The 24,215-nt window shown below is 31.7% G+C and overlaps 1 protein-coding gene and 1 pseudogene across 1 annotated transcript; one reads left to right on the top strand and one right to left on the bottom strand.

Moving 5' to 3' along the window:
• Window positions 1-3,458: 3,458 nt before the first annotated feature.
• Window positions 3,459-7,091, top strand: LOC108458141 (60S ribosomal protein L5-like; annotated as a pseudogene).
• Window positions 6,841-11,802, bottom strand: LOC108458147 (ribonuclease 2-like). The gene is made up of 9 exons (XM_017757434.2): window positions 11,481-11,802; window positions 11,338-11,366; window positions 10,914-10,987; window positions 10,245-10,346; window positions 10,123-10,126; window positions 9,352-9,443; window positions 8,177-8,338; window positions 7,339-7,408; window positions 6,841-7,094 (listed from the first exon to the last, which is right to left on the bottom strand). The coding sequence occupies exons 1-9, from the start codon at window positions 11,669-11,671 to the stop codon at window positions 7,039-7,041; spliced, it is 780 nt and encodes a 259-aa protein (XP_017612923.1). The 5' UTR covers window positions 11,672-11,802; the 3' UTR covers window positions 6,841-7,038.
• Between the last annotated feature and the right edge of the window lie 12,413 nt (window positions 11,803-24,215).

Below are 24,215 nucleotides of genomic sequence, written 5' to 3'. Positions count from 1 at the left end.
CGCTTAAAAACTTTAAAACCCCCTGATATAGATCTGAATAACACCTCAATATGTCAGCATCATAGTAATGCTCAATCAGAAATTTGTACATCCACAAAGCTACCTTTTTGTCAATATAAGGAAGAAAAGTCGAACAAATTTCTTCGCTTCAAAACTTTAAAACCCCCTAATACAGGTAAAAAGGCAGCTTTACGGATGTACAAATTTTTGGCTAAGCATCACAATAACAATGACATACAAAGGTATCATCGACTTGTCTATTATGAAAACAAATAGTTGCTCGCGTTAGAACATTCTAAAAACGTAGTAACATTTTTTAACAAAAGGAGAGGGAGTGGAAATGTAGGTATTCACACATGAGTGAAGCTAGGTGGCTTACTTACATTAGAAGAGATTTTTTAAAGATATCTCAAAATGTTGCGTCTATTTAGGCTAGAAAAAGTGATAAAAGGAGTTGTAAAAGCATCTATACAGAATACCCGATAAATTTTTGTTCATTTTAGATTCCGTTACTCGTGTAAAAATTTTACCCAATTTAGATACATCAAATAACAAAATACAATAGGCTTATAAATTGTTACTTTTACCGTTCAAAAGTCCAAATAGATAATGTTGGTTTTCGTTTATAAATTCGTATTGGTTTCCCCATATATATATACTAATATAATTGCACATATGTTGCACAAGTTTTGCACGTATGCTGAATTTTATAAAATGCTTTCATTTCAAGCACATTTCTCTTTATAAGATAATTTAAATTTATAAGGAAGCAATACTTATTGGCATATCCCCAAACAAAAGGAGCATTAACTAAAAACTTAGGATTCACGTTGTTCCTATCAATGTGGAAATTAAAATAAAGATCTGAGAGATGCAATTAGCTTACAAAAATTTAGAATCGAGATAGCTAAGAAAATTATTAGTTTAGCCGACAATCTGAAATGATTATAATCTAGGATAGTAAATCGGAACGGATAGTTGATGATGAAGTTCATCAAAACTTTTAGCTCGTCAATATTATCTTTCATTTTGTTATTCGGTGTATCTAAATTGGGTAAAAATTTTACCCGACCATCGGAATCCGTAATGAATAAACACTTACCTGAGTATTCCGTGTAGATACTTTTGCACCTCCTTTCATCATTTTTTCTAGCCCAAATATGAGCAGCACTTTGAAATATCTTTAAAAAGTTTCTTCTAATATAAATAAACCATCTAGTCTCACTCCTATGGGAAGACATACGTTTTCACTCCCTTTCATTTTTGTTAAAATGCATTATCACGTTTTTTGAATATTCTAACATGAGCAATCATTCATTTTCATGGTATACAAGTTGATGAAACCTTAATATGTCATCGTCATTGTAATGGTTAACCAAAATTTATATATTCACTTAATAAAAAAATATTTATAACAAAATTAATAAATAAAAACTAAAGAAAACACCCCACTTGTCGAATAAAAAACCCCTTAGAGGATTTTTTTTTTCTTTTAAAGTATAGCATGAATTTGCATTTATTGCGACATTTATTTCTTCATATATAAAAGAATCTCAAATGAACAAACAAATTAAAGTTTTAGATTTTGGCATTTATGAAATCTATATACGTATGCATATAATTCAGTTTAGCCCTAATTCTCGATCACATATTCCTCAAACTAGTTGTCTTAAAATTCTTCTTAATTTATTTTTTCTTGTGATTGTTAAGATCTTAGGTAGACACGAGAAACGTGAAAATTTTCTCTATTTTACTCATAGCTGCCCTCATTCTCTTTGTTGGTATGTCACTTCCTAAAAATCAAAAAACATGTAATTATATTTATTTATATGTTTTAGAAAATCAATTTAAAAGGTACAAAAAACAAAATTAGTTTAGAATATAAATAAATTGAAGTAACTACGTCTTTAAATTTTTATATAGTGTTTATCATTTTAATTTTATCATTTCAATTAAAATTATATTTAATTTTTATATCAATTTTTTATAAATTTATTACTTATATAATTAATATATTTAAGAAAAAAACAATCCATCCTTTTAAGTTTTAACTGTCATTGAAATATTTTCACTTACATTTATAAATGTATAAATTTACAAAATATATACACAAACGTCACTTCCTAAAGATATTTGAATTAACTAAGAAAAAGGGTCTCAAAATATGAGGAGACTTAAATCTCAAACCTCAAGATTAATTTTTAAGCCACAAAAAAAATTAGTTTTTAAACAACACTAAGAAAGTATTAAAAAAGAACCTATTGACGAGGAAGAGACAAAGCAAGCTAAATATAATGATTTTAAGAACAATTTAGTATTGTTTCTCAAAAGTATTTTTAAACCAAAAATTACTTTTGAGCAAAATCTAAAATCTTCTGCTTCTATTTTTGGCAAAAAAAAAAAAAATTTTTGTAAATTATTTTTTTGTCTCAAAAACACTTTTGAAAAACTCAAAAATATCTTATTTAATAATATTTTTACCTCAAAAATATTTCTTGTCCCAAAAGTGCTTTTGAGAAACAATATTGAATTGACCCTAAGGGGTCTTTCTCACGCACACCACATGTTTGAATCGCTAAAATAGAATAAAGCATAAAAGTGATAATTATTTTGGTGAAAATAGAATAGGAAAATAATAAGTATGATATAATTCAATTGATTAAATAGAATAGATAAGTAACATTATTATATTGTTTAGTTGCATAAAATGATTTAAGGTATACATAAGTAATAAATTAAAAACAATATTTTATCCTCTCCAAAATTAATATTTTGTTTATTATTAATCTTATAAAATTTAAATCAACTATGTTTATTAAAAATATAAACTTATTGTCATAATTTATGTTAAAATTGTATTCTAATTTGGGAAAATATATAGTATATTATGAGTGAAATTTAAATTTTATGAGTAAAGTTAAGAATTGTGGAATAAAAAAATACATTGTTAGCATATTAAATACTCACTCTTCTTATTTATTAAAATATTTTTATAATAAAAATATTTAATAAACTATTATTATGTCAACCAAACTAATGAATAGGTCGCTAAATAAAGGGAATGCAAAAAAAAAAAAAAATTTAGAAAGTGATACACATGTACAATATGAATCAAATTATATATAGAATGTTATTTTACATTCAATATAGTGAATGAAAAATAAAATAGTTCTGATAATTTTTAAAAGAAATTATTCAATAATTATTATAGGTGGAGTGGTAAAGCTTACCTATAAATTTTATATTAAATACATGTTTAATTGTGATTTTAGTTCTTTCATTTAAAGATTGTATAAAAATATGAATATACTAAAACACTATAATAATATTAACATAGTTTAAGAAAAGCATATCAATTTTTTTCGATTTTCCAACTAAGTTAGTAATCACTTAACTCGTAACATGTTTTATAAAAATATAAATTTATATATTTAGTTCAGATACCTCATTGTACGTTCACTTAAACTTAAAGGACAAAACATGACAATTAACCAAAAAGATGAAGATCAAATAAAAAAACCTTGCTAGGGTTGAGTAAGAGTATTAGCGCTCTTTTCCCGTTAAACAGTCTCAAAGATCAGCAGCTAACCCCTGAGCTCAAAGCCATGGTAACACTCAACTTCCACATTCCTTTTTTTTTATATATAAAAAAATGTTATATTTTAATTTGGACTCTGAATCTCATTGTGTATAATGCCTACATTAAGTTTTTAATGTCGGATCTCTGTTTTCTTTTTCAATTTTGATCGCTTAAGAGTTGAAAACTTATGAAAATATGATAGCTGAACTTTTTTTTTTTTTTAACTTTGTATAGTTTTGTTGAGAAAAGAACTAATGAGTTAGAACTCTTTTTTTTTTTTTTTGGTTTCTCGTAATATATTTAAGGATGTTTTAAGTTGTGTTTGATTTTTTTATGTCATAAGAGTACTACTGAGTGTCTTCTTTTAATTTTTTTTTTTTTGAACCTGAAATTTTTTATGCATTAAGTTTTGACATAATGCAAATTGTTCTTGATTGTGAACGCACCGAAGTTTAATAGTTGACTGTTTTATTGGTTTACTAGCTTTAAGCTGCGATCCACTGCAGATTTATTTTTATTTTTGATCTTTTTTTTGTATTATAAATGTCAATTATTTTGCTTCTAATCAAGACTATCCATAAGAAGCCGATGAATTTCTTCTACGGCCTTTGTGTACATGCCGTATTCATTTGTAGCCTGCTTTCAACATATGGTAGACTAGCATTTGAGATGTTTATCATCTATGCTGCCTGGATTTTCTGACTTGGTTAAGTTGTATGGTACAGGCTTATGTTAAAGCTCAAAAGAGTAAGGCCTACTTCAAGAGATTTCAAGTTAAGTTCAAGAGAAGGCGAGGTATAATAACTATGCTTACATATTGAATGGTGATATGCAAATCTGATACTTGCTATCTTGAGGTTATACTTGTAACAATTGTTTAAATCTTTTAGAGGGCAAGACGGATTATCGGGATCCGTCTTATCAATCAGGACAAGAACAAGTACAACACTCCAAAATACCGTTTGGTTGCACGATTTGTATCCTAATTTCTGTCTGAATTTTATTTTATTTTTTGTTATTTTCATTTGGTTTATAATGCAAGTAGCTAGCAGCAATTGTATTGTTATTTGTAGTGAAATTTTTGTTAGGTTGGTCTGTTGATTTATTGAGGGTACTTCTATAGGCCATTAGATGGGCTAAAATACTATTATTTTTCTTTCATGCATGATGTGCTATTTTGTTCTTTATTTTCCATTGGGTATTAATATCAATATTTCTGTGCTGCTAGTTAGTATCTTAACCTTAACACATTTACTAGACCAACAAGGATATAGTTGCACAAATTATACATGCTAGTATTTCTGGTGATATAGTTCTTGCAGAAACTTACTCACATGAGCTTCCTCACTATGGACTTGAAGTTGGCCTCACAAATTATGCTGCAGGTGTGTGATTTACTTTTGTAAATGTTAAAATGATGGTCTCTTGAACTTGGATGGGAATGGTATCTTATTTATGGTGCTTTTCACGCAGCATACTGTGTTGGACTCCTTTTGGCTCGCCGAGTACTGAAACAATTGGAGATGGACACTGAGTATGAAGGAAATGTTGAGGTATACAGCATGCTTTTCAGGTGGAGGAAATATGTTTAGTTTACATCTTTTAGACAGATGGATAATAACCATGTTCAAATTATGTGTGTAATTTGCTCACAGGCAACTGGGGATGACTTCACTGTTGAACCAGCAGAGAGCAGGAGGCCTTTCCGTGCTCTCCTTGATGTCGGTCTTGTCCGAACGACCACCGGTAACCATGTTTTCGGTGTTCTCAAGGTATAGTGGAACCACTTTTAATAGTATTTTTCCTTGAGTCAAATTGTATTCTTTGGCTTTTCTTCTTCTAGTTTCTTAATTTCAGTAATGAATTATTATGATTATGCCAGCTAAGTTTTATACTAAGACATCATGTATATGTGTGCATAACATTGCATTTTGTTTAGGCTGTTAATTTTTGGAAGTGAAAGGAGCGATTTTGTACATATAGTGCTACAAGAACTATTTTGGTTTTCTTATTGACAGCTGGATCATACTTTACTACCCATTTGTGGCTGTGAAGAAAACCGTTCTTATGCATTAAAATTTCCATGCATGCTATGTATCCATCAAGCTTTAACATACATGTATTCTTTCTGTTTGCTTTTAGGGAGCTTTGGATGGTGGAGTTGATATTCCGCTCAGTGAGAAGAGATTTGCTGGATTTAACAAGGGCAGTAAGCAACTTGACCCCGAAGTTCACCGGAAATACATTTATGGTGGTCATGTTGCCGCATACATGAAGGTACTGTTTTGAGTTAATGAATTGATGGTATAGGAAAGTAATAATATTTTTATGTGCTGAAGTTTGGTAATAGGCATTCAATTTGGCCATAGTTTCATTTCATATCCATCTGTCTGCAAGTCTCACTTTATCAAGTTGACAGAATTTGATGGAAGATGAGCCAGAGAAGTACCAGTCTCACTTCAGCGAGTACATAAAGAGAGGCATTCAGCCTGACAGCATTGAGGGAATGTACAAAAAGGTTCATGCTGCTATTCGTGCAGATCCTGAAGCAAAGAAATCCAAGAAGGAACCTCCAAAGGAGCATAAGAGGTGTAACTTCTTTCCCCTTTTGTCTTCAGGCAATCAATTTTGTAAACATGGTTCAGACAGGCCAAATTAAAACCAGGGATGGTTGAAATTCTAAGCTTAAAATGAAAACAGAAATTGTTGTTTAGAATTATGGTTTTTAAGAAGTTAAAAGGCTGATGTAAATGTTGTCGTTGTGTTTGTGCAACAGGTACAATCTGAAGAAGCTGTCTTATGAAGAAAGGAAGGCTAAGTTGATCGATAGGTTGAAAGCTCTGAATTCAGCTGCTGGAGTTGACAATGATTCCGATAAGGATGATGATTAGGTTGCTGAAGTAGATGAAGTGAACTCTCAACATTACAATTTTGGGAATTGTCTTGCCCCCTTTCCTTTGGTTTTTGGTGCTAGAATTTGCATTGAAAACCAGAATTGTTGTTTATTTATTAACTAAAATGCTCCTCCAATTGGAGAAAGTAGCCTTAGGTTTTGTTTGTTTGTACGATTGAGCCCAAATTTAATCGGCTTTTATTTTAAGAACATAATTTATTTGATTATGTTCATTTGCATAAGGTGCAATTTTGAGTTTAAATTAGATAAATTTTAATGGTGGTAAAAATGTATTTATAGAATGAATGATTAATTAAGTCATGGAGAATTATAGATGGAATGAACAGGGGAAGAAATATTGCAGCCATTAACCATACAAAGCATATCAAGTTTACAACTTGATTATGTAAAAGAGGCTCAGATGATATAAGACAACAGTTTTGATGATTAAATGAAACAAGATGAAGAGTTTGATGGAGGAACCCTGATACAGCCACGTAAAATGCAGCATAAGATTTGAACTATATATTAAATTCTTTTACATACAGAAACTTCAGTGCTGACCTTACAGAGCTTCATCATCAGATATCCATGCTATCTCAGATTCCGATGCTTCCCTTCCTGCAAAAAAGAAAAAAAGGCAATAAACTAAAATCCCAGTTAACATGGGTAATTTGTAATACACACAAGAAATGAGCAAACCCTAATTTGAACCAAAAAAAAAAGTGTCACAACATTTTATGATTTGGTCGAGCAGTATCGGGAATTTACAACCTACAATGAGTATTGAGCGGTCATGGAGTCTGCTGCATGTTAATCTACGGTAAAAAGTAATTAAAGTGGCCTACAGTTCAAAGAAACTTACCCATCGACACATAGGCTGGCAAGCTCACGTACTTGGGACATGAGGTCTTTGAAGCCAAACAGTTCCGAGGCTGTAATAAGAAGAAACAATTTCATCAGATAACGAAGAGGCTTCTTCATGTATAAGAAATCATTTTTGAGATAGACTTCTGCTGCCATATCAAAGGTCCTGATGATCTTTTCTGCTGCTTTCTTTCAGTTGAACAAAATTGAGATTTTTTTGGGGGGAGAACAGGCACGCATCATGATAGCTGCTTCTTTAGGAACTAGTATGATATATACTGATTTACGGTCTTACAGACAAAAGAGAGGTTCTTTACCCAGCTAAAAGTCCATGCTAGCCAAGAAAACTAATCCTATGAATTCTTCACATCAACGCTGAACCGCATGGGGGTAAAAGCCCGTAACAAATAGAGGAAAAAAAGTTGAGAAATCGAAAATCGACCTGAATCATGACATTTGGATGGTTTTTGAAATACAAGTTGAAAAACTCTGATTATACGGAGCGCATTGAATTCTTTTTCGCTTAATTTATAATTAATTTTGATTTTTTATGATATAAAATAATTTATATTTAAAATGTCCAAAATATTTTAAAATTCTATATAAAAATTTATTTTTCAAAAAAAGAAATTATATAAGGGTCATTGCTTATTTATTTAGAAATATTTATGAAAAATACTTTGAAACTTAATCAAACAATGACCGAGAACCTAGCCGAACAAAACTAAATTATCACAGACAGTTTGAAAAAAATAAAAAAACCAAACCGATCAGAACTAAACCCTAACAACAAATGATGTAAATTGTGAAGAATGAGTTGACGGAGTGAAGCTGACCTTGAAATCCTTAAAGAAGCATATGCGAATTTCCTCCACGGCTTCTTTTGAGCAAATCACTTCTGGTGTTGCCCGGAAAGAATTCTCAATGGCAGAGACAATGCCTCCAAGAGGATACCTTTCACTATTAGAAGGAACATATCCAGCTTCATTCAGTATTTTCTGACAATTAATGGTTGTAGGAGAAAGTTTTCAGTCAAATTGGTCAACAGATATAACGGCATATTATTTCCAATATTAGGTAATAATTCAAATAAACAATTAATTACTCGTACACTACAGCTAAAAAGATGATAGAATAAACTTTACTCTGCTATAGTTCATAGATTATAAAAGAAGAGATCAGCAAACTATTCACTGGAGTTTTAGATACAAACAAAAGGTAAACAAGATGGGTAGGCAACAGAGTACTTACTGAAGGGCATAGGCAGAAATCAAAATAGTGAAGTTAATTATTTTTTGTAATCTGTTAACATAGATAAGCAAGCATATTGTTCATGCAAGTAGAAAAAGCTTGATTCATAAACGACACCTTTTTTATACAAGTCTTGATTTTCAACCATAACTTATGCTCCTCCTTATTACATTTGATATTCAGGTAGATACGAGTCACTTTAACAAGTACCAGTTGAATATACGATATATTTGGAGTACAAAATATGCAACAACTCTTACTAGGACCAAGCAGCACCTATAAGATCTCGAAGGAACCTAGCCATATAAGACAGAAGATTCATGACTCAATTGAAGTGCTAAATAACTTGCTCAAATAGGCAGAGACCAGTCATACTCCTTCACTTCAAAGACAATCCCAAGATTAGATCCTTTAGGGCTGGGAACCATAGATATGTAACATGGAACATGGGCATGAAACAAAAAGAAATTTGTTTTTCTCAGTAAGTGTACAATTAACAGGAATTCGGAAAATAAGTTATAGGTTCACCAATATCTCATACTCTCTCTCTTTCTCTGCTTTAGTGTTAACCTCAATAAGAATGCAAGAACTAGTAACTGTTAATATGTTTGGCTTTCTTGATAAAAATTGCCCCTCAAAAGAAAGAGCTACATGCAGAACTCAATTAATTGTGATGCACATTTAGGGCACAAACTGATCAACAAAGACACGTAGGAAATTTCAAGGTGTATAAGACAAAACATGATTTTCTAAAACTTACTGTGACGTTATATTTGAAGTAAACATTGAGGGTTGTTATAAAGTAGCTGTATTCATCTCGAATAACCGGAGATGAGCAAGTTCCATGCTTCTCTGCAAGTGAAAATGCAATACTTACAAACAGCAAGGGTAAATACTGAGATAAAAGAGTATTTGTACTATTTTCTCCCTAAATTTTATGCTTGCAAGTGCTTGTTCATCAAAATTTAACCAAATTATTTGTAGATATATTCATTAGGAAAGCAGCATTATGTTAGGTAAATATACCTAAATAAAATATCATCATTACTTCCTCGGGTACTATCAGATTATAATCAAGGAAAATAAATAATCATTTCTCAAGATCAATAATCACATATAAAATCTATCATGTCTAATTATAAAACATGTTAATCAACTTTCACTTTTTTGGTTAAAGCCTCAACAGCCCAATGAAAACGAAAGAAGCAAATAGGTCATTTTAAGTACAGTCAACTACTAGGCATTAGCATTCCGTTTGATTCCCTTCCTTTACACCCATCTGATTGCTTAAGGTTGATCCTATGTCTCATAAACTGCCATTCATTTCATAAGGTCAGAGCTGTCATTTTGTACTAGCATCCTGACGGCTCTAAAGTTGCACCAACAGAAAATATTTCAAAGAGGGTTCAGGTGTGCAGCAGGCACATAAGCTCATCAGCCCTCTTAAATATCTCATACTTCAAATAAGGAGGAAAACCTATAAAGTGAACATAAGAAGAAAATCATATCATACAAAGCTGAAAATACTTACCCCACTTCCAGATCGCATCCCAATTTCGCCATCAATAGATTCAAGAACGAAGCAATTATTAGTTTTTCTGCCTTGGTCGAGAATAACTTAGAAACATATAAGAAATATAAGACAATATCCACCTCATGAGCCCAAAATAACCCTTTTCCACTGAAGCAGGTTGATGATTTGCCACAATATAACGATGGCCAGTGCTTCTCAAGTGCATCAAGCAATGTTGAAATCTACATACATTTAGAAACAATGATAAGGCACAAGAGCCAAAAGATGTCATAAGTACTGAACTGAATACACAAGTAGAGAGATAATATATATATATATATATATGGAGAAAGAGAATTTGTTTAAGCGCAGATGTTATCCTATGTATCAGGATATAGAAGAACATATGTGCCAATATAACAGCTGAAGTTTTTATTTCAATTTTTTAAGTTTCAAATAAACCGAAATAGGTAGTTATGCTATTGCTATAAACTTAATACATCTCTACACAATGGATATCATAAAATAGAAGGAAGAAACTATTGAACTGAATAATTATACCAATGACAGAATATCACAAGGTGTAGTCTATGTCATCAGGAAATGCTCACTATACGTGGGTGTCAGTCTTCAACACGCATAAATAAGTGAATGAAAAAAAGTTGTCGGGCAGGCTTTAAAGCATCTTTATACATAAGCTGATCCCATAAAGTTACAAAAGCTATAGGGCATAGGCTGCAATCCAGGTGCAGTAATCAAACATGTTTTGGAAAGAAGAAATTGCAAATTAAATAACAGAAACAACACACCTCTTTGACATCAAACTGAGATCGGTAACAACAGGAAGGCCAGGTTCCATCATTATAATCCGGCCACAATCCATCTATCAAGAAGATAAAAGTAAAAAAATATATTAGCACATTTCTAGTCTCCTCATGTCCGTGATGGATTAACATCTAGAGGGGAAATTAAGGTCTGCTCATTATTGACCATGGAAGAGTTGACAAACCTAAACTATCTCAAAACCTCTCTTCCTTTACAAGAAACCTAAAATATGGTTACAATTGCAATTTTTTAATTTCGTCGCCGCTTCTTACTTTTTACTGGTATTAAACTGCGGAGGGCAGTATTTTGGCACAAAAATTTATATTTTATGGATAATCCATTGGATTTCAATCAAGAGTCTCTATGATTAAATAATAATAATTAATATATTGAAAACCAAACACTTACGAATGGTAAATTCAGTTGGAGAGTTCGAGCTGCCAGGTAGAAAAAGAAAAGATTAAAAACTAATACAATAAATTAAGAATGAAATTTGCCTCGAGAAAAGAAAAGAAGAAGAAATGAGAGAATAAGTTGAAAAGCTGATTTACCCTCGGCAGCAGGCATTGGAGGAGCAGCAATGGCGAGTCTTGTGGCAGATGGTGCCGGGCCATTGAAGAGACAAAGCAAAGTAATCGAACTCCCTCTGAGCTCCATCTATGCTTCCATTGATGCCTATCATCAAACAGGCAGCCATCATTAAGGCCAAGCAGAGAGGGATTTGGGCAGAGAGGGACGCCATTTTCTTCGTTTTCCTTTTCCTCTTTTTTTCGCCTTAAAAATCAATGAAATGTTTTGGCTTTGGGGAATTTTATAGAGTTGTCATTTGCCATTGTCGCTTTAACGAACAAAAACTGGTTGGTGCAATAATTGAGAGGTATATGCTTTATTTGGTGCAATATTTTATATTAAAATATTAAAAATATTTTATTTTTATATTTTCTGAAATTTGAAAATAATATTTTATATTTTATTACACTAAAATACTTTTTTTTTCTACATCTCCTTCATCTTCGTTGGTCTCCTTTCTCTCCAAATTCTTCTTCATCCTTGTGATTCATAAATTTAAATTATAAATAAAAATGAGAATTAAGCAACAGAAGAATGTGATGCATTCTAATCATTTCATAATATAATGGGCAGTAAAATACCTAAAATTGTGTTGAACATCTTTTTTAAACAACTTTTACGATATCTAAATACATCTAACTGTCGTAGAATTTATTAAAATATTCAATCTTTATAATAAGATTGACCATAACATAGAGCAAAATTATATCTTCAAAGTATACAATCAAGTTTACTTGCAAAATAAAAGAAAACTCAGATCTAATTAAATGCAACACGTCTTAAGAAAAAATTCAAACCACAATAATTTATTAGAAATTTGAAAAACAAGCAAAAGAAAAATAACAATCATAGAATTACAAATGGATTTATCGAATAATTTGTAGATTGAAATGTAAAGATATCAATCTAGATGAATCCAACCTATAATAAATTGTACAAGAAAAAATGGTTCTTCTAATCCATGAATTAGTCTCTTTGCATTTTTTTCTGCCTTTACCCTCTCTCCTTTTATCTTCTCTTTAAAAAAGTTAAAATAATATGATGCTGAACAATATAAAATTAATTTAAAATTTTTGTTTCATTAAAATCAAGAAACCAATCAAAACTATAAACAACCATTAAGAAGGAAAATATGGCTGGACTTAATCTATTTCTCGTCAAAAGAGAAAAATATAATTAACGACTTAAAATAAAACCTAATAAATCATCTCCACACTTGAAGAACCAAATAAAAAAAACTTTCCGGGGATGCTTGAAAAATCCCACACAAGCAACCAAATAAACAAATCATTAATCAAAAATAAAGGAAAACAGTATACTACATTTTATGAACACCCATTAACCACAGGGGAAAAAAATATCTTTTGTATTAAAATCATTACAAAAACAGAAAAGAAAAGAAAACATAAATTTAAATATTAAAAAAAATTCAAAAAACTAAAACTAGTACATTACAATACCCAAATAAATAAAAAAAAGTATCAAAAGGCAAGAACTTTATCATGAAGCTAATTAAGAAATGCATGGCTAATCAACCGAAGGTGGCAAATTTTTTTTCCTCATTTTGTTTTCTTTCTTCTTTATTGTTATAAAAGAAAAGATGAGATCTTCAGTGGGTAAAAACTAAAAAGAATCAAGGAATAAATAACAAAAAAAAAATAGTAAAAGAAAGTTAAAAAATCAATTAAGAAAGAAATTTTAGAAAACTAGGTCAAATCCAAAGCATCAAAAGACTCATATTTTTCAATTTTCAAGTTCTTTAACAATTTAAGAAAAAAAAAAACAAATCAAAAACTCAAATCAAACTTAAGTATCAAAAACTCATATTGTTTAATTTTCAAGAAGCTTGAATCTTCCCCATAAAAATTGATACTAAATGTAACACCCCAAACCCAATCTAAATGTTACGATCGGATCTTGAAGGTTACATTAATTTCTCGAAATCAATTTGTTTGTCTTTCAAATCATTGTTTATCAATTACTTTTTGGAAACTTGTTATTATTTATTTATCAGAAAACCCATCTATAGTCCATTGATATTCTTTTTTCAAAATGTTCCTCTTATCTTTCAAAACAAAAAAGTCGAATCATTAAATTGGTTGTCTTTTTTAAAACTTAATTTGCAATTTGATTCTCAGCAGAAAAATCCATAACTTAGTTAGTTTTGAAAATCAAACATCTTCTATATAAGCAGAAATCGAACAAACTTTCAAAAAAAAACATCTAACTAAAAATCCAACAGAAAATCAAACCAAAAATAGAATCCAAAAATTTAATTCAAAAGTCCAATAATCCAAAAAATTTATTTAATAATCAATTTGTATTATCTTACGCAAGTAAAACCAATCTGAGCTTTTGCACGCCGACCGATCTTAATATTGCTGATACTTGAGAAGTCAGAAAAATTAGGTGAGCTTAGAAGCTCAGTGTGTAACTCAGCCCAAACAAGCAATACTGATAGCAAAATCACATAGAAATAAAAAATCGTGCAGAATGCACAACATAACATGCTACGCAATGCAACATAAATAATTAGATCAGATACGGATGCAGATGCAAATAAAGATACAGATACAAATATAGTTACAGATGTTGATACATATACACATTCAGATCCTATCCCTATTCGCTACATACCATCTTCGTCAATCTCTACACACCAATTAGGGTAATAAATACTCATCCAACCCCGCACGCCTATAAGTAAGCGTATGTCACTTTTCAGAATAGCGCAGTCAAGCTGCTAGAAATAATGCGATAACCCGCCAAAATCAGATAAATATAGTTAATCTACCAGAACAAATATGTGGTTAAACCACCAATTAAGTCATTTTGGGTTGCTCGGCAACCATGACTCGCCATCCTGGGTTGCCTGGCAACGATGGCTTATCAATATGCAGTTAAACTGTCATCAAATCATTATCCCACCCCAATGCACATGTCAAAATATATTACATGCTTAGATGCACATAAATGAATCATGCTTAAATAGATTACTCAAATCACAGATTAGATGCAGAAATTATAACACAGACATGCTCTTAAACGTTATGCATACAATATCAATATTTCAGATTTCATATATAAAAGTCATACATGCTATACGCATCAGAATATACCATCATGCTTTCAAAAATCACATTAACAGAGGCAGAATATTAGATTTTGCATCCATAATACATACATAACACATTTTGGAACCTACGAAATGAGTAATTTCGAATCGCATTTCAAATACAGCCTTAACGATATTTTACCAAAAATGGGCTCACATGCCCCGTGTACCCCACACGGTCTAATTAGCTTAGCCCGTGTGACCCACACGGCCTAACTGGAACGATGGAAATGTGCAAGTGTACACAATCGTTAACAAGTAATAAAGTAACAAGTAATGTCGGGTTATTGTACCCACAGGGACTGCGCAAACGAATATTTATGAAATGTAAAATTAAACAATTTGGTGATGAAAAATATGTTGTTTAGAAGAGGTGATCTAAAAATAAAAATAATTTAACTAAGTGATTAACTAATAAAATAAAATTTCAATGCACGATTTCTAAAAAATAAGGTTTAATCAATATGACAGAAATGTGTTAGATCAATTTCATTCTTTAACATAGAATTATTAAAACTATGTTTATGTTGTTATGGAGAATTTCATGGGAACTTGGTCTTTTGTTAACTAATGCACATACATACTAAATCAATTAATCCCTTAAACATATTTCTATGTCAATTCAAAAGTTAATCAACTTTCATAAGCAAGTACAAGATAAAGTGAGGTAACGATATATTCCTATATTGAAACAATTTAATCATAATAATCTTACAAGTTATATATGCAAGGCTAATGTATTGTTTAATACCATCGTAATTTAACTCTCAACTATTTTAGAAGATTAAATATGCACCAATTAAATATTGTGTCAATTAATTATTATTTCAATCCAGTTAATAATTAATTATTTTGTTACCTTACAATTAAAATGAAAGCATAACATGGGCATGATTTTATTTAATTGAACAAATTACTAAGGCTTATAACAACACAAACATGATTTTAACAAAGTAAGTGGACAAAATGCAATTAATATAACACAAATGAAATTTAAGTGATTTTAATTAATTCAAGAACATCAACGCATCAAGTATTCATAATCATGATCACAACATAAACTGAAAAGATTAAGAGAAGGGAACTAGAAAAACAAATCTTGATGATCTTCTAAAGCTAGACTAGTGTGCTCCTCTCTTTTCTGCCCATTCTGTTGATCCAAGGCCTTCAAGAACACTCGATTTCTATTGCTTTAAGGGGCGTGCTAGCTCTTTTTCAAGAGGGGAAATAGGGAAGAAAGAAAATTGGAAAGCAACTAGAAGGGAAAAAGAGAAAATAGATGAGAGAAAAGATGTGTGTGAGAGATGTGTGAAGTGAGGGATGAAAAATGAGGGAGTGAAGGGGGCTTTTTATAGTGGGAGATGACAGCTAAAATTAGTTAAAAATAACAGTCAATCCCCCTTACCATGGCTGACCATGCTAGGTAGAAGGAGTGGTTGACTTAAATTTGTTATTTTTAGCTTGTGGCTAAAAATAGAATGCTTGAAAAGGGGAAGGGTTTGAACGACATTTAGGAAAAGTTCAAGGGCTGATTTGCAAGTGTAAAAATAAGCTAAAAACCAGCTGATTGGGTTAGCTAATTTGGACAGTTTGAGCTGCCATTTTCTTAGTGGATCAGTCCTCTTCACTTAGCACATAAATTTTAACCCAATTTGTGTTGGATCAAAAATAATTATTAAATGTGTTCAAGGAATATAATTTGTGGCTAGAAAATAATCAACCATCCTCTTAGGTCAATTGATACGAAAAGCACTTCGATGGTCCAATCTTCTTAAGGTGGCTGTCAAGCTGATTTTTCACCCAAAACTGTTGAAAATAGATCAAAGAAAATTTATTATAAAAATAATTAAAATTCAATATGTTTCATAAATTGAGTGCTAATTAATTATTTTATAATTAAAGTTTGAAATTCGACAAAAATTACTTAGAAATTGCATGAATTAGTGCTCAAAATGTGCCAAAAAAGTCTATATATTCTTGTGTTTCCACACCCCGAAACTTAATTCATTGCTCGTCCCAAGTAATGTACAAATTGTGAAAGATGTCATAAGAAATCACCTTTGAAAATTTTCTTCAAAAATCACTTCTTCTCACAATTATGAGTTTAATGTAATTATGCTCAAGAACAAGAATTTTGAAATTATGCAACTCAAGTATACATATTGTTTGAATTATTCTCAATTATTATCATGATAGTAAGAATAATCTAAATGCTTTCTCAATAAAGATATGTTAAATTCTTACCAATTAACTTTTATTTCTTCATTTAAGACTAAATTGCAATCCCTAAGTTTAATTATGCATTCATAAGTTAAGTTTAGCAATTTCTCTCCACTAATGTAGTCAGCATAGAAATCTAAATCAATATGTTTTTTTTTTTTTAAAAAGATTGTAATGTGCCTTGGCTCGGGGTAGGTAAAAGATGGATAATTTTAAGCTAAAAACCCTAAACTCATCTTGCATCAAACCTTCAAAATAAAATACCTTCAAATTCACCAACTAATTTTGCATTTGAGTACACATGCTCCTTGTACATCTATTTTTTCAAGTACATATGCTCTCTTTTTTTCACATTCGAGCATATTATTGCATGTACAACAATTTTGAGCATTTGATACTTTTTCTAAACTCCCCCAAACTTATTTTAGAGAATATTTTAGATAGAGTGAGTCTAGTATTTAGGAAAATTTAGAGATGATTATGAGAGAATGGATGACTTATTATTGCAAGGTTCAAATAAAATCAGGCCATATAGTCTCAAAGTTGGATTTTAAGGGATAAATATTCATTAAGGTTGGCTTGAAAGGCTGAATTCCAAATAAAAGATTTCCTAAATCATTTTCAAAATTTCATGCTTCTTAGGATTTCACCTTAAGAAATTACTAAGTCAATTCTAGAGACTTAAACTTTCATGCATGCTTAGCTTTTCTAAGAAAAAAATTCATGGTCCAATTTACATACTTTATTAAGGGTAATATTTATGTCATAATTTAGCTAACATAGCAATTATTGAGATAATAGAACTTTGTTTATACTAAAGTTTAACATAATTAACAAAAATTCACATTTTTGAACAAAATATAATTGGATAAGAAGAATGAGTTCTGAAAAAAAAAAACCAATTTCAATTTTTAGTCTCCCCTATATAAGATGAATAATGTCTCCATTGTTAAAAACAATAAGGAATGAAAATACAGAAGTGAATAGATACTGTACACCAAGTAAGATCCCAGGAAAAGGAGGTGAGTCAAGTTTGACTGCTTAAATACCAAGTTTTTCATAGACAGATCCAATCCTAGACATGTACATATCTATTGCCACACTTATTATTTTGCAAATTATTCAATTTTATTAATGATTTCAACCTCTTGTTTTATTATGCGAGAAATAAAAAATATCCTAAGAACGCCTAAGTCTAAAAACTTAAAATATCCTAAAAAATAAAATAAAATAGAGTAAAGAAAAGATCCCCCATTTTTATTTATTTGTAGACCCTTCAGAATCTGACCCATCTTCTACTTCATCGTCCTTGTTTTTGCTTGAATCGCCTCGTTCCTTCTTCGATACTGGACTCCATGGATCAAATATAAAGTCTGGAAATTCAGGCACAAAAACAAATAAGTTGTGAAACATTTTCTTAAAAGCATCTCTAAATAGGTCATCTCGTATTTTTTAGTATCTCCAATAAGTTTGTTACTACCACTGCATATGATGCATTAAATCCATCAACTTTGACAACTCATCTCGATGATTTAGGTGAGATGAAAGAGTTCTAAATGTTGGGGTAGCCATGTCAGGTTCGACAACTGGTTCAGTTTACTCTGCCAAGTCAGGAATTTCAACTGGTTGCACTGGTTCTGATTCTATAGGAATTTGCTCTTCTTCGATGTCATTGATCGACTCAGCTTAAGTTTGAAAGATAGAATTTCCTGCTACTCGAAAAAGGTCCCAATCTACGATTGTGCCTTGACTATATCCTATCTTCTTTACGTTCACACAAATTTTAGCTTTCAAACATAAAATTGTTATCATAAAGGGAAAATAAGCTGGACCAGAAAGTCTAGCGGCATAGCTTCAAATTTCTTTAAGAATGATCTTGCCTAATTTAAGGGTTTTTACTGTCATAATCGAGTATAGCAAGACCATTCGTTCTACTAAATCGTAGTCTCATGTGAGATAGGCATAAGACTAAATCGGACAAAATAAAATCATACATTCGCTAATGGCGTCAAGTATTCTCTGTGACAGGTATGAGTCTCGTGTTTCAACACAGTCCATTTAGAACCCAAAACTATGAGTTCTTGTAGAATAACTTGCAATTTTCTGTCTCAATATTCTCTATTAAGAAAGAATATTCGTCGTCTTTGAAATCAGGTAAACCATAAAATTCATTAATAGAACTCGAGTTTAGAGGTACTTTAATTCCTCAGACGAAAACTTCAGTTAAGGCACTTGAGGTCAAATTTGCCTAAAATTCCCGAACTAACTTGTTATCCTCACTTGGTCTTTTCTCACAAAACACTTCCCGCTTTAAAGCTTAAGTAACTTTTCGAATGCTCGCCGTGAAATCAGTATAGTTACTTTCGTTCAAAGTAAATCCTTTCTTTAGAAGCATTTGTTGATTTTTAAATATGCTCTTGTATCTTGCCTTGGCTTCTTTGGGATGGAATTTGTTTTGTGATTTTAGAAGCATTTGTTGATTTTTAAATATGCTCTTGTATCTTGCCTTGGCTTCTTTGGGATGGAATTTGTTTTGTGATTCTTGGACTTGGACCAAGGATCGAGTTCTTTTACAAGACATGATTCGACCTAAATACTACATGAGATAGAAACAAATGATAATTTCTCAAAATTTAATTAGAATAAAATATTAACAATTCATAAAATTGAAAAGTTAAATAATTAAATCAAATTAAAATTTGGGAATTCTTACCACCTTTGTAATTAAATAGATAAGAACTTAATAATAATAATAATAAGGTGAAACAATTGGTGTCGGGTTAGGGTTGATTGGTGGAAGATGGTAGTGTGGTGGCTTGAAGGTTGCGGCAAGATGTGCAACAATTTGTGGCAGTGACTTGGTGCAAGGAACGCAAGGGTGCATGCGGTAAGGTGGAAGGTTGGTATGCGTGGAGCAAGGGCGTGAATAGGATAGTGCGAAAGGATCAGAGGCACACGACTGCTACTAGGTGCACTGGGTGTTGTGGCTGCAACAACAAGATTAGAGTCATCCCTACCGGGAATCAAGCCTTTACCAGAAGACTCACCTATGACAACCACTGGCGAGGAAGACCAGCGTCGTACACGCAGCCTGCAAGCTATGTAGAAAAGGTATGGGGGTTTATCTCTCCTTCCCACCAAAATGGCGGCCAAATCGTCAATGGTGTTACAGGGTCATGCCTTTTCAACGCATAGTACTACCTAGGGATCCGCCCCAACTGCAAGATCCGCGGGCCTATAGCTATTAGGGCATTGATTCTTTAAGTAGAAACAAAAGACGTTCCTAATGGTGATGAGCTCCTCTAACTCTATTAAACAACCCAATTTCAGACGATTAAATTGATCCTCAACAACCTCATTGTCAAGTGGTTGCTTACAAGAACAGATGAACTCTCAGGGGATGGACCACTGTCTCGGGAAACCAAACCCACCCTTCAGCCTACTCACACGGATAAATTTGTTTCTGTTGAGGTGGATGTTTGAAGCCTAGTTCCTAACGATTGGTTCACGTCTTTGGCGAGTACTGAAGTGTACCATTCTACCTAAGACACCTCGAGTGGTAACCTTTAATTGATAAATTTGTTAGAATATGCCAAAATGGGTGGCCAATTCCTCAGACTATAGTCAATGAAGTATGCAATGAGATCCCACCAAGATAAACTGACAAGTTGTCACAATGCAAATCCGTATTTGTTCAGAACAACACAAAAGAATGGATGCAGTGGGAGGTGAAACCCAGCCTCGAACAGATAAAGGAGAAGGATGATACCATCAATGCTATCATTAAGCCGACACTCTCCCCGGACTATATTGAAGTAATAAGAAAAATTGGATATTTGTACTCCTCGAACACCCAGATGTCTGACCATCTCATCTCTGGTCGTTGACCACTAAAAGAAAGAGGTCTCTACTAAGGTGTTTACCTCTCGATTGTTGGGTCCAGCCCCAACACCCACTGTAGAACCACCCTACGGCCCCTCTGACTGTGACTATCGTGATTTTTTCCACCCTCATGGTGACTGTCTTTAGCCCTAACCATAGTTGCAAAAAAAAAAAAAAAAAAAAAAAAGAAGATTGAAAAATAACCTAGAAAAAAATTGAGTACTTATCCGAGGAAGAAGGAAAGCAAGACTCCAATCATGAAAACGGAGAAAGCAAAGAAAGAAAAATGAAAGGAATGAAACTTAGGGTTTCAGAAAGAAACTTAAACGGAAAGGAAATTTTGGGAAAAAAGTGATTTCAGATGTAATGATGTCCCTTATCTACAACTCGATATATATCCCCAATCAAGAAGTTTTCAAATTTGAAATAAATCGTTTAAGTCCTCCAATCAGTATCCTACACTTGTTATCCCCTGGAAGGGTTTTTCTTAAACACTTTAGTATTAAAAAAAATTGGAACATTCGCCAACATTAATTTTTCAAGAAAGTATCCGCCAATTGGTTTTCGCCCGTAGGGTGTCTGCTAAGGAGTGTTTTGATTGGGCAATCATCTGGCTAAGAGTGTAAGCCATAGTTTTCCACCAGGGTAATCGTGGTTATATGCAAGCTTTCCGCTTCGAGTTGAGTACAAATGGATTTGCCAATCAAGTGGAGTAGGTTTAGGGTGAATCAATGAAATAGAAAACAATAAAAAAAGAATCAAGGCAAAGTGAGAGGCGCTTGCCTCAGTGATAGTAGGAGGCTATTGAAGAGAAGAGTATTACTTTAAGTTCGTTTCTGGTTTTGGTCAAAAAAGAAATTTTGAGGACAAAATTTCCTTTAAGGATAGGAGAGTTGTCACACCTGATTTACATTAAGGTTTGGAAATTAAGAAAGATTTGGGAGTTATTTGAAAGAAATAGTAGGTTCGAAGGACTCTATTGGAAAATATGGAAATTTTATTGGCTGAATGAAAAATAGCTAGGCCTCAATTCTAGTTCTGTTAAGTTGGCACCGGCTGGTTCCTTAGTGGGAAACAAAATTGTAACTGCTTGTTTTTAGTGAAATCAAAACAGTAGTTTTAAGACCACAAATTTGAAGTTAGAAAATTTATTTTATGATTATTTTATTGCCTACAGTATGATAGTAACATCGTATAAAAATTTTGTTAAGAAATTTTATCGTTTACATGCTCAATTTGATTAAAAGGACTAAATCGCGTAAAGTGAAGAAGTTGAGTTATAATAGTTAAAGGTATCAAATAGTTATAGAACTTTAAAGTGGAAGTCCTTATATGGTAATTAGACCATAATGAGATAGTAGAATATGATGGCTTGGCAATTTTGAAATTTGGATTAATTTTAAAGGTTAATTAAGTAAATAATTAATAAATGATAAATTAAAATAAAATCAAATTAATCATCATCTTCCATTATCATTTTCAACCAAAAATTAGAGAGAATAGAAGCCATTGTTGAAGCTTCATTTGGTCATCTTTATTTCTTTGATTAGGTATGCATTTTTAATCCGTTTTTAATGATTTCTATGTTTCCGGGATTGATGTAGCTTAATCTAGCTAGCCCGGGGACTAATTTGAGAAATTTCTAAACTATTAGGGTTTTACCATTGTTAAATATACATGATTTTTGAAGTTTGATGATAGAAAATGAATGGTTGCTATTAGATAAACAACTTTTGTAAAGAGATTTTTGATGAAATCGTCAATTAGGGACTAAATTGAAAAATAAAAAATACTACATGGTGAAATTGTGAAATAAATTAAATATAGGACATTTTAGGGACCAAATTGATATTTGGCCATAATGGGTTGTGGTGAAATTGTTCTATTTTTATGAGCTAGAGACTAAATTGCAAAGAATTAAAAGTATAGGAGCGAAATGGTAATTTTTCCAAAATATGTTTTGGATTAAATTGAATGAATTATATGTTGAATTGAGTTAAATTTATCCGTATAGATCTAGTTAGACCTCGTACGGAGTTAGATCGGGGCAAAGAGAAAGTCTTGGATTAATCGCCTCCGTATCTACGTATACTCGTCGAGGTAAGGTTGTGTAATTGAATCATGTTCATATGTTTTTAATTGAAATATATATAATGTTATGAATTGTCCTACATAATTATCGATTGCATATCCAATGACGTACGACGATTATTGAGCCTCATTTGAACCATAGGAATCCGTAGGATACAAATGACATGCCATTAGGGTTACCGATTTATAGCTCATGAGAGCATGCCAATTGATAGCTCGTGAAAGCATATCGATTTATAGCTCGTGAGAGCATACCGATCTTTGGTTCAAATGAGCATACTGATTCACAGCTCACATGAGCATATATGTGCATGAATTAACGGATTTCAGTTATATGAGCTAGCACACTATGTGTGAGCTATCCCGAATATCCAACGGTATTCTAACCAATTCAACGAGCAACGTTCTGTTATGAAACGATATGAGTTCGATACAAACTATTACAGGTATATACATGAAATACATAGAAATGATGTTACATGATGTATAGTTATATAAAATGGGTGATACATGTATTTGGAACTTGATAAATTGTTGTGTTCATCCATGATTATTGACATATATATATGTGATTACATGACTAATATGGTTGGTGAATATGTGCTTAGGCATTTGGCTAAATTGTGTTGGGATATGCTTTGTTAACTTACCTAATATGTGACTAAATGGTAAGTTATCTTCTATGTTATACAAACTTACTAAGCTTAAATGCTTACTCTGTGTTATTTTATGCGTTTTATAGAGAATCAGAAGCTCGTTCGGGTTGGAAGCTTTTCAGAGCTATATCACATTATCCATCGGCTCTTTTGGCACTTTAGGATATTTAATTTTGGTTATAATGACATATATAGGTATTTTGGTTAATGATAGCCTATGAGCTTGAATGTTGAAATGACCAATTAACTTGGTTGAGTTTTGGTACTTTGATGACATAATAGCATAGTTTGGTATGTATGTTAATAGCCTATTTTGTGGTTGGTACTTAGTTGGTTTGTTTGAATATTGGATGACGGTATGATAGTTCAAATATACAAATGTTAAATGTCATTATGGTGTAGGTGAATATGGTATTTTAGTGCACAAATTATGTATGAATTATATGACTATTTAGAGCTAATTTTTGTACGTTATATATGGTACATTTTGGTATGTTTTTAAAGGATAAATCATGTAACAGCCCGATTTAGACCATATTCGAAACGGTAGTTTCGGGACCACGAATATGAGTTAGAAAAATATTTTAAAATTATTTTCTATGTTTATTATGTGTGAATTTATATGTGTGAAATTTTCATGATTTAATATTGTTGTTTGAGTGTCCGATTTAATAAAGAGGACTTAATCGCGTAAAATAAAAATTTGATGGTTATATGTATAAAGGCTGAATTGCTATTGTTTTATTAATTTG

This window comes from Gossypium arboreum, chromosome 7 (assembly GCF_025698485.1).
Source record: "Gossypium arboreum isolate Shixiya-1 chromosome 7, ASM2569848v2, whole genome shotgun sequence".
Taxonomy (NCBI): Eukaryota; Viridiplantae; Streptophyta; class Magnoliopsida; order Malvales; family Malvaceae; genus Gossypium; species Gossypium arboreum.
This window is presented reverse-complemented; position numbering and strand designations above follow the sequence as displayed.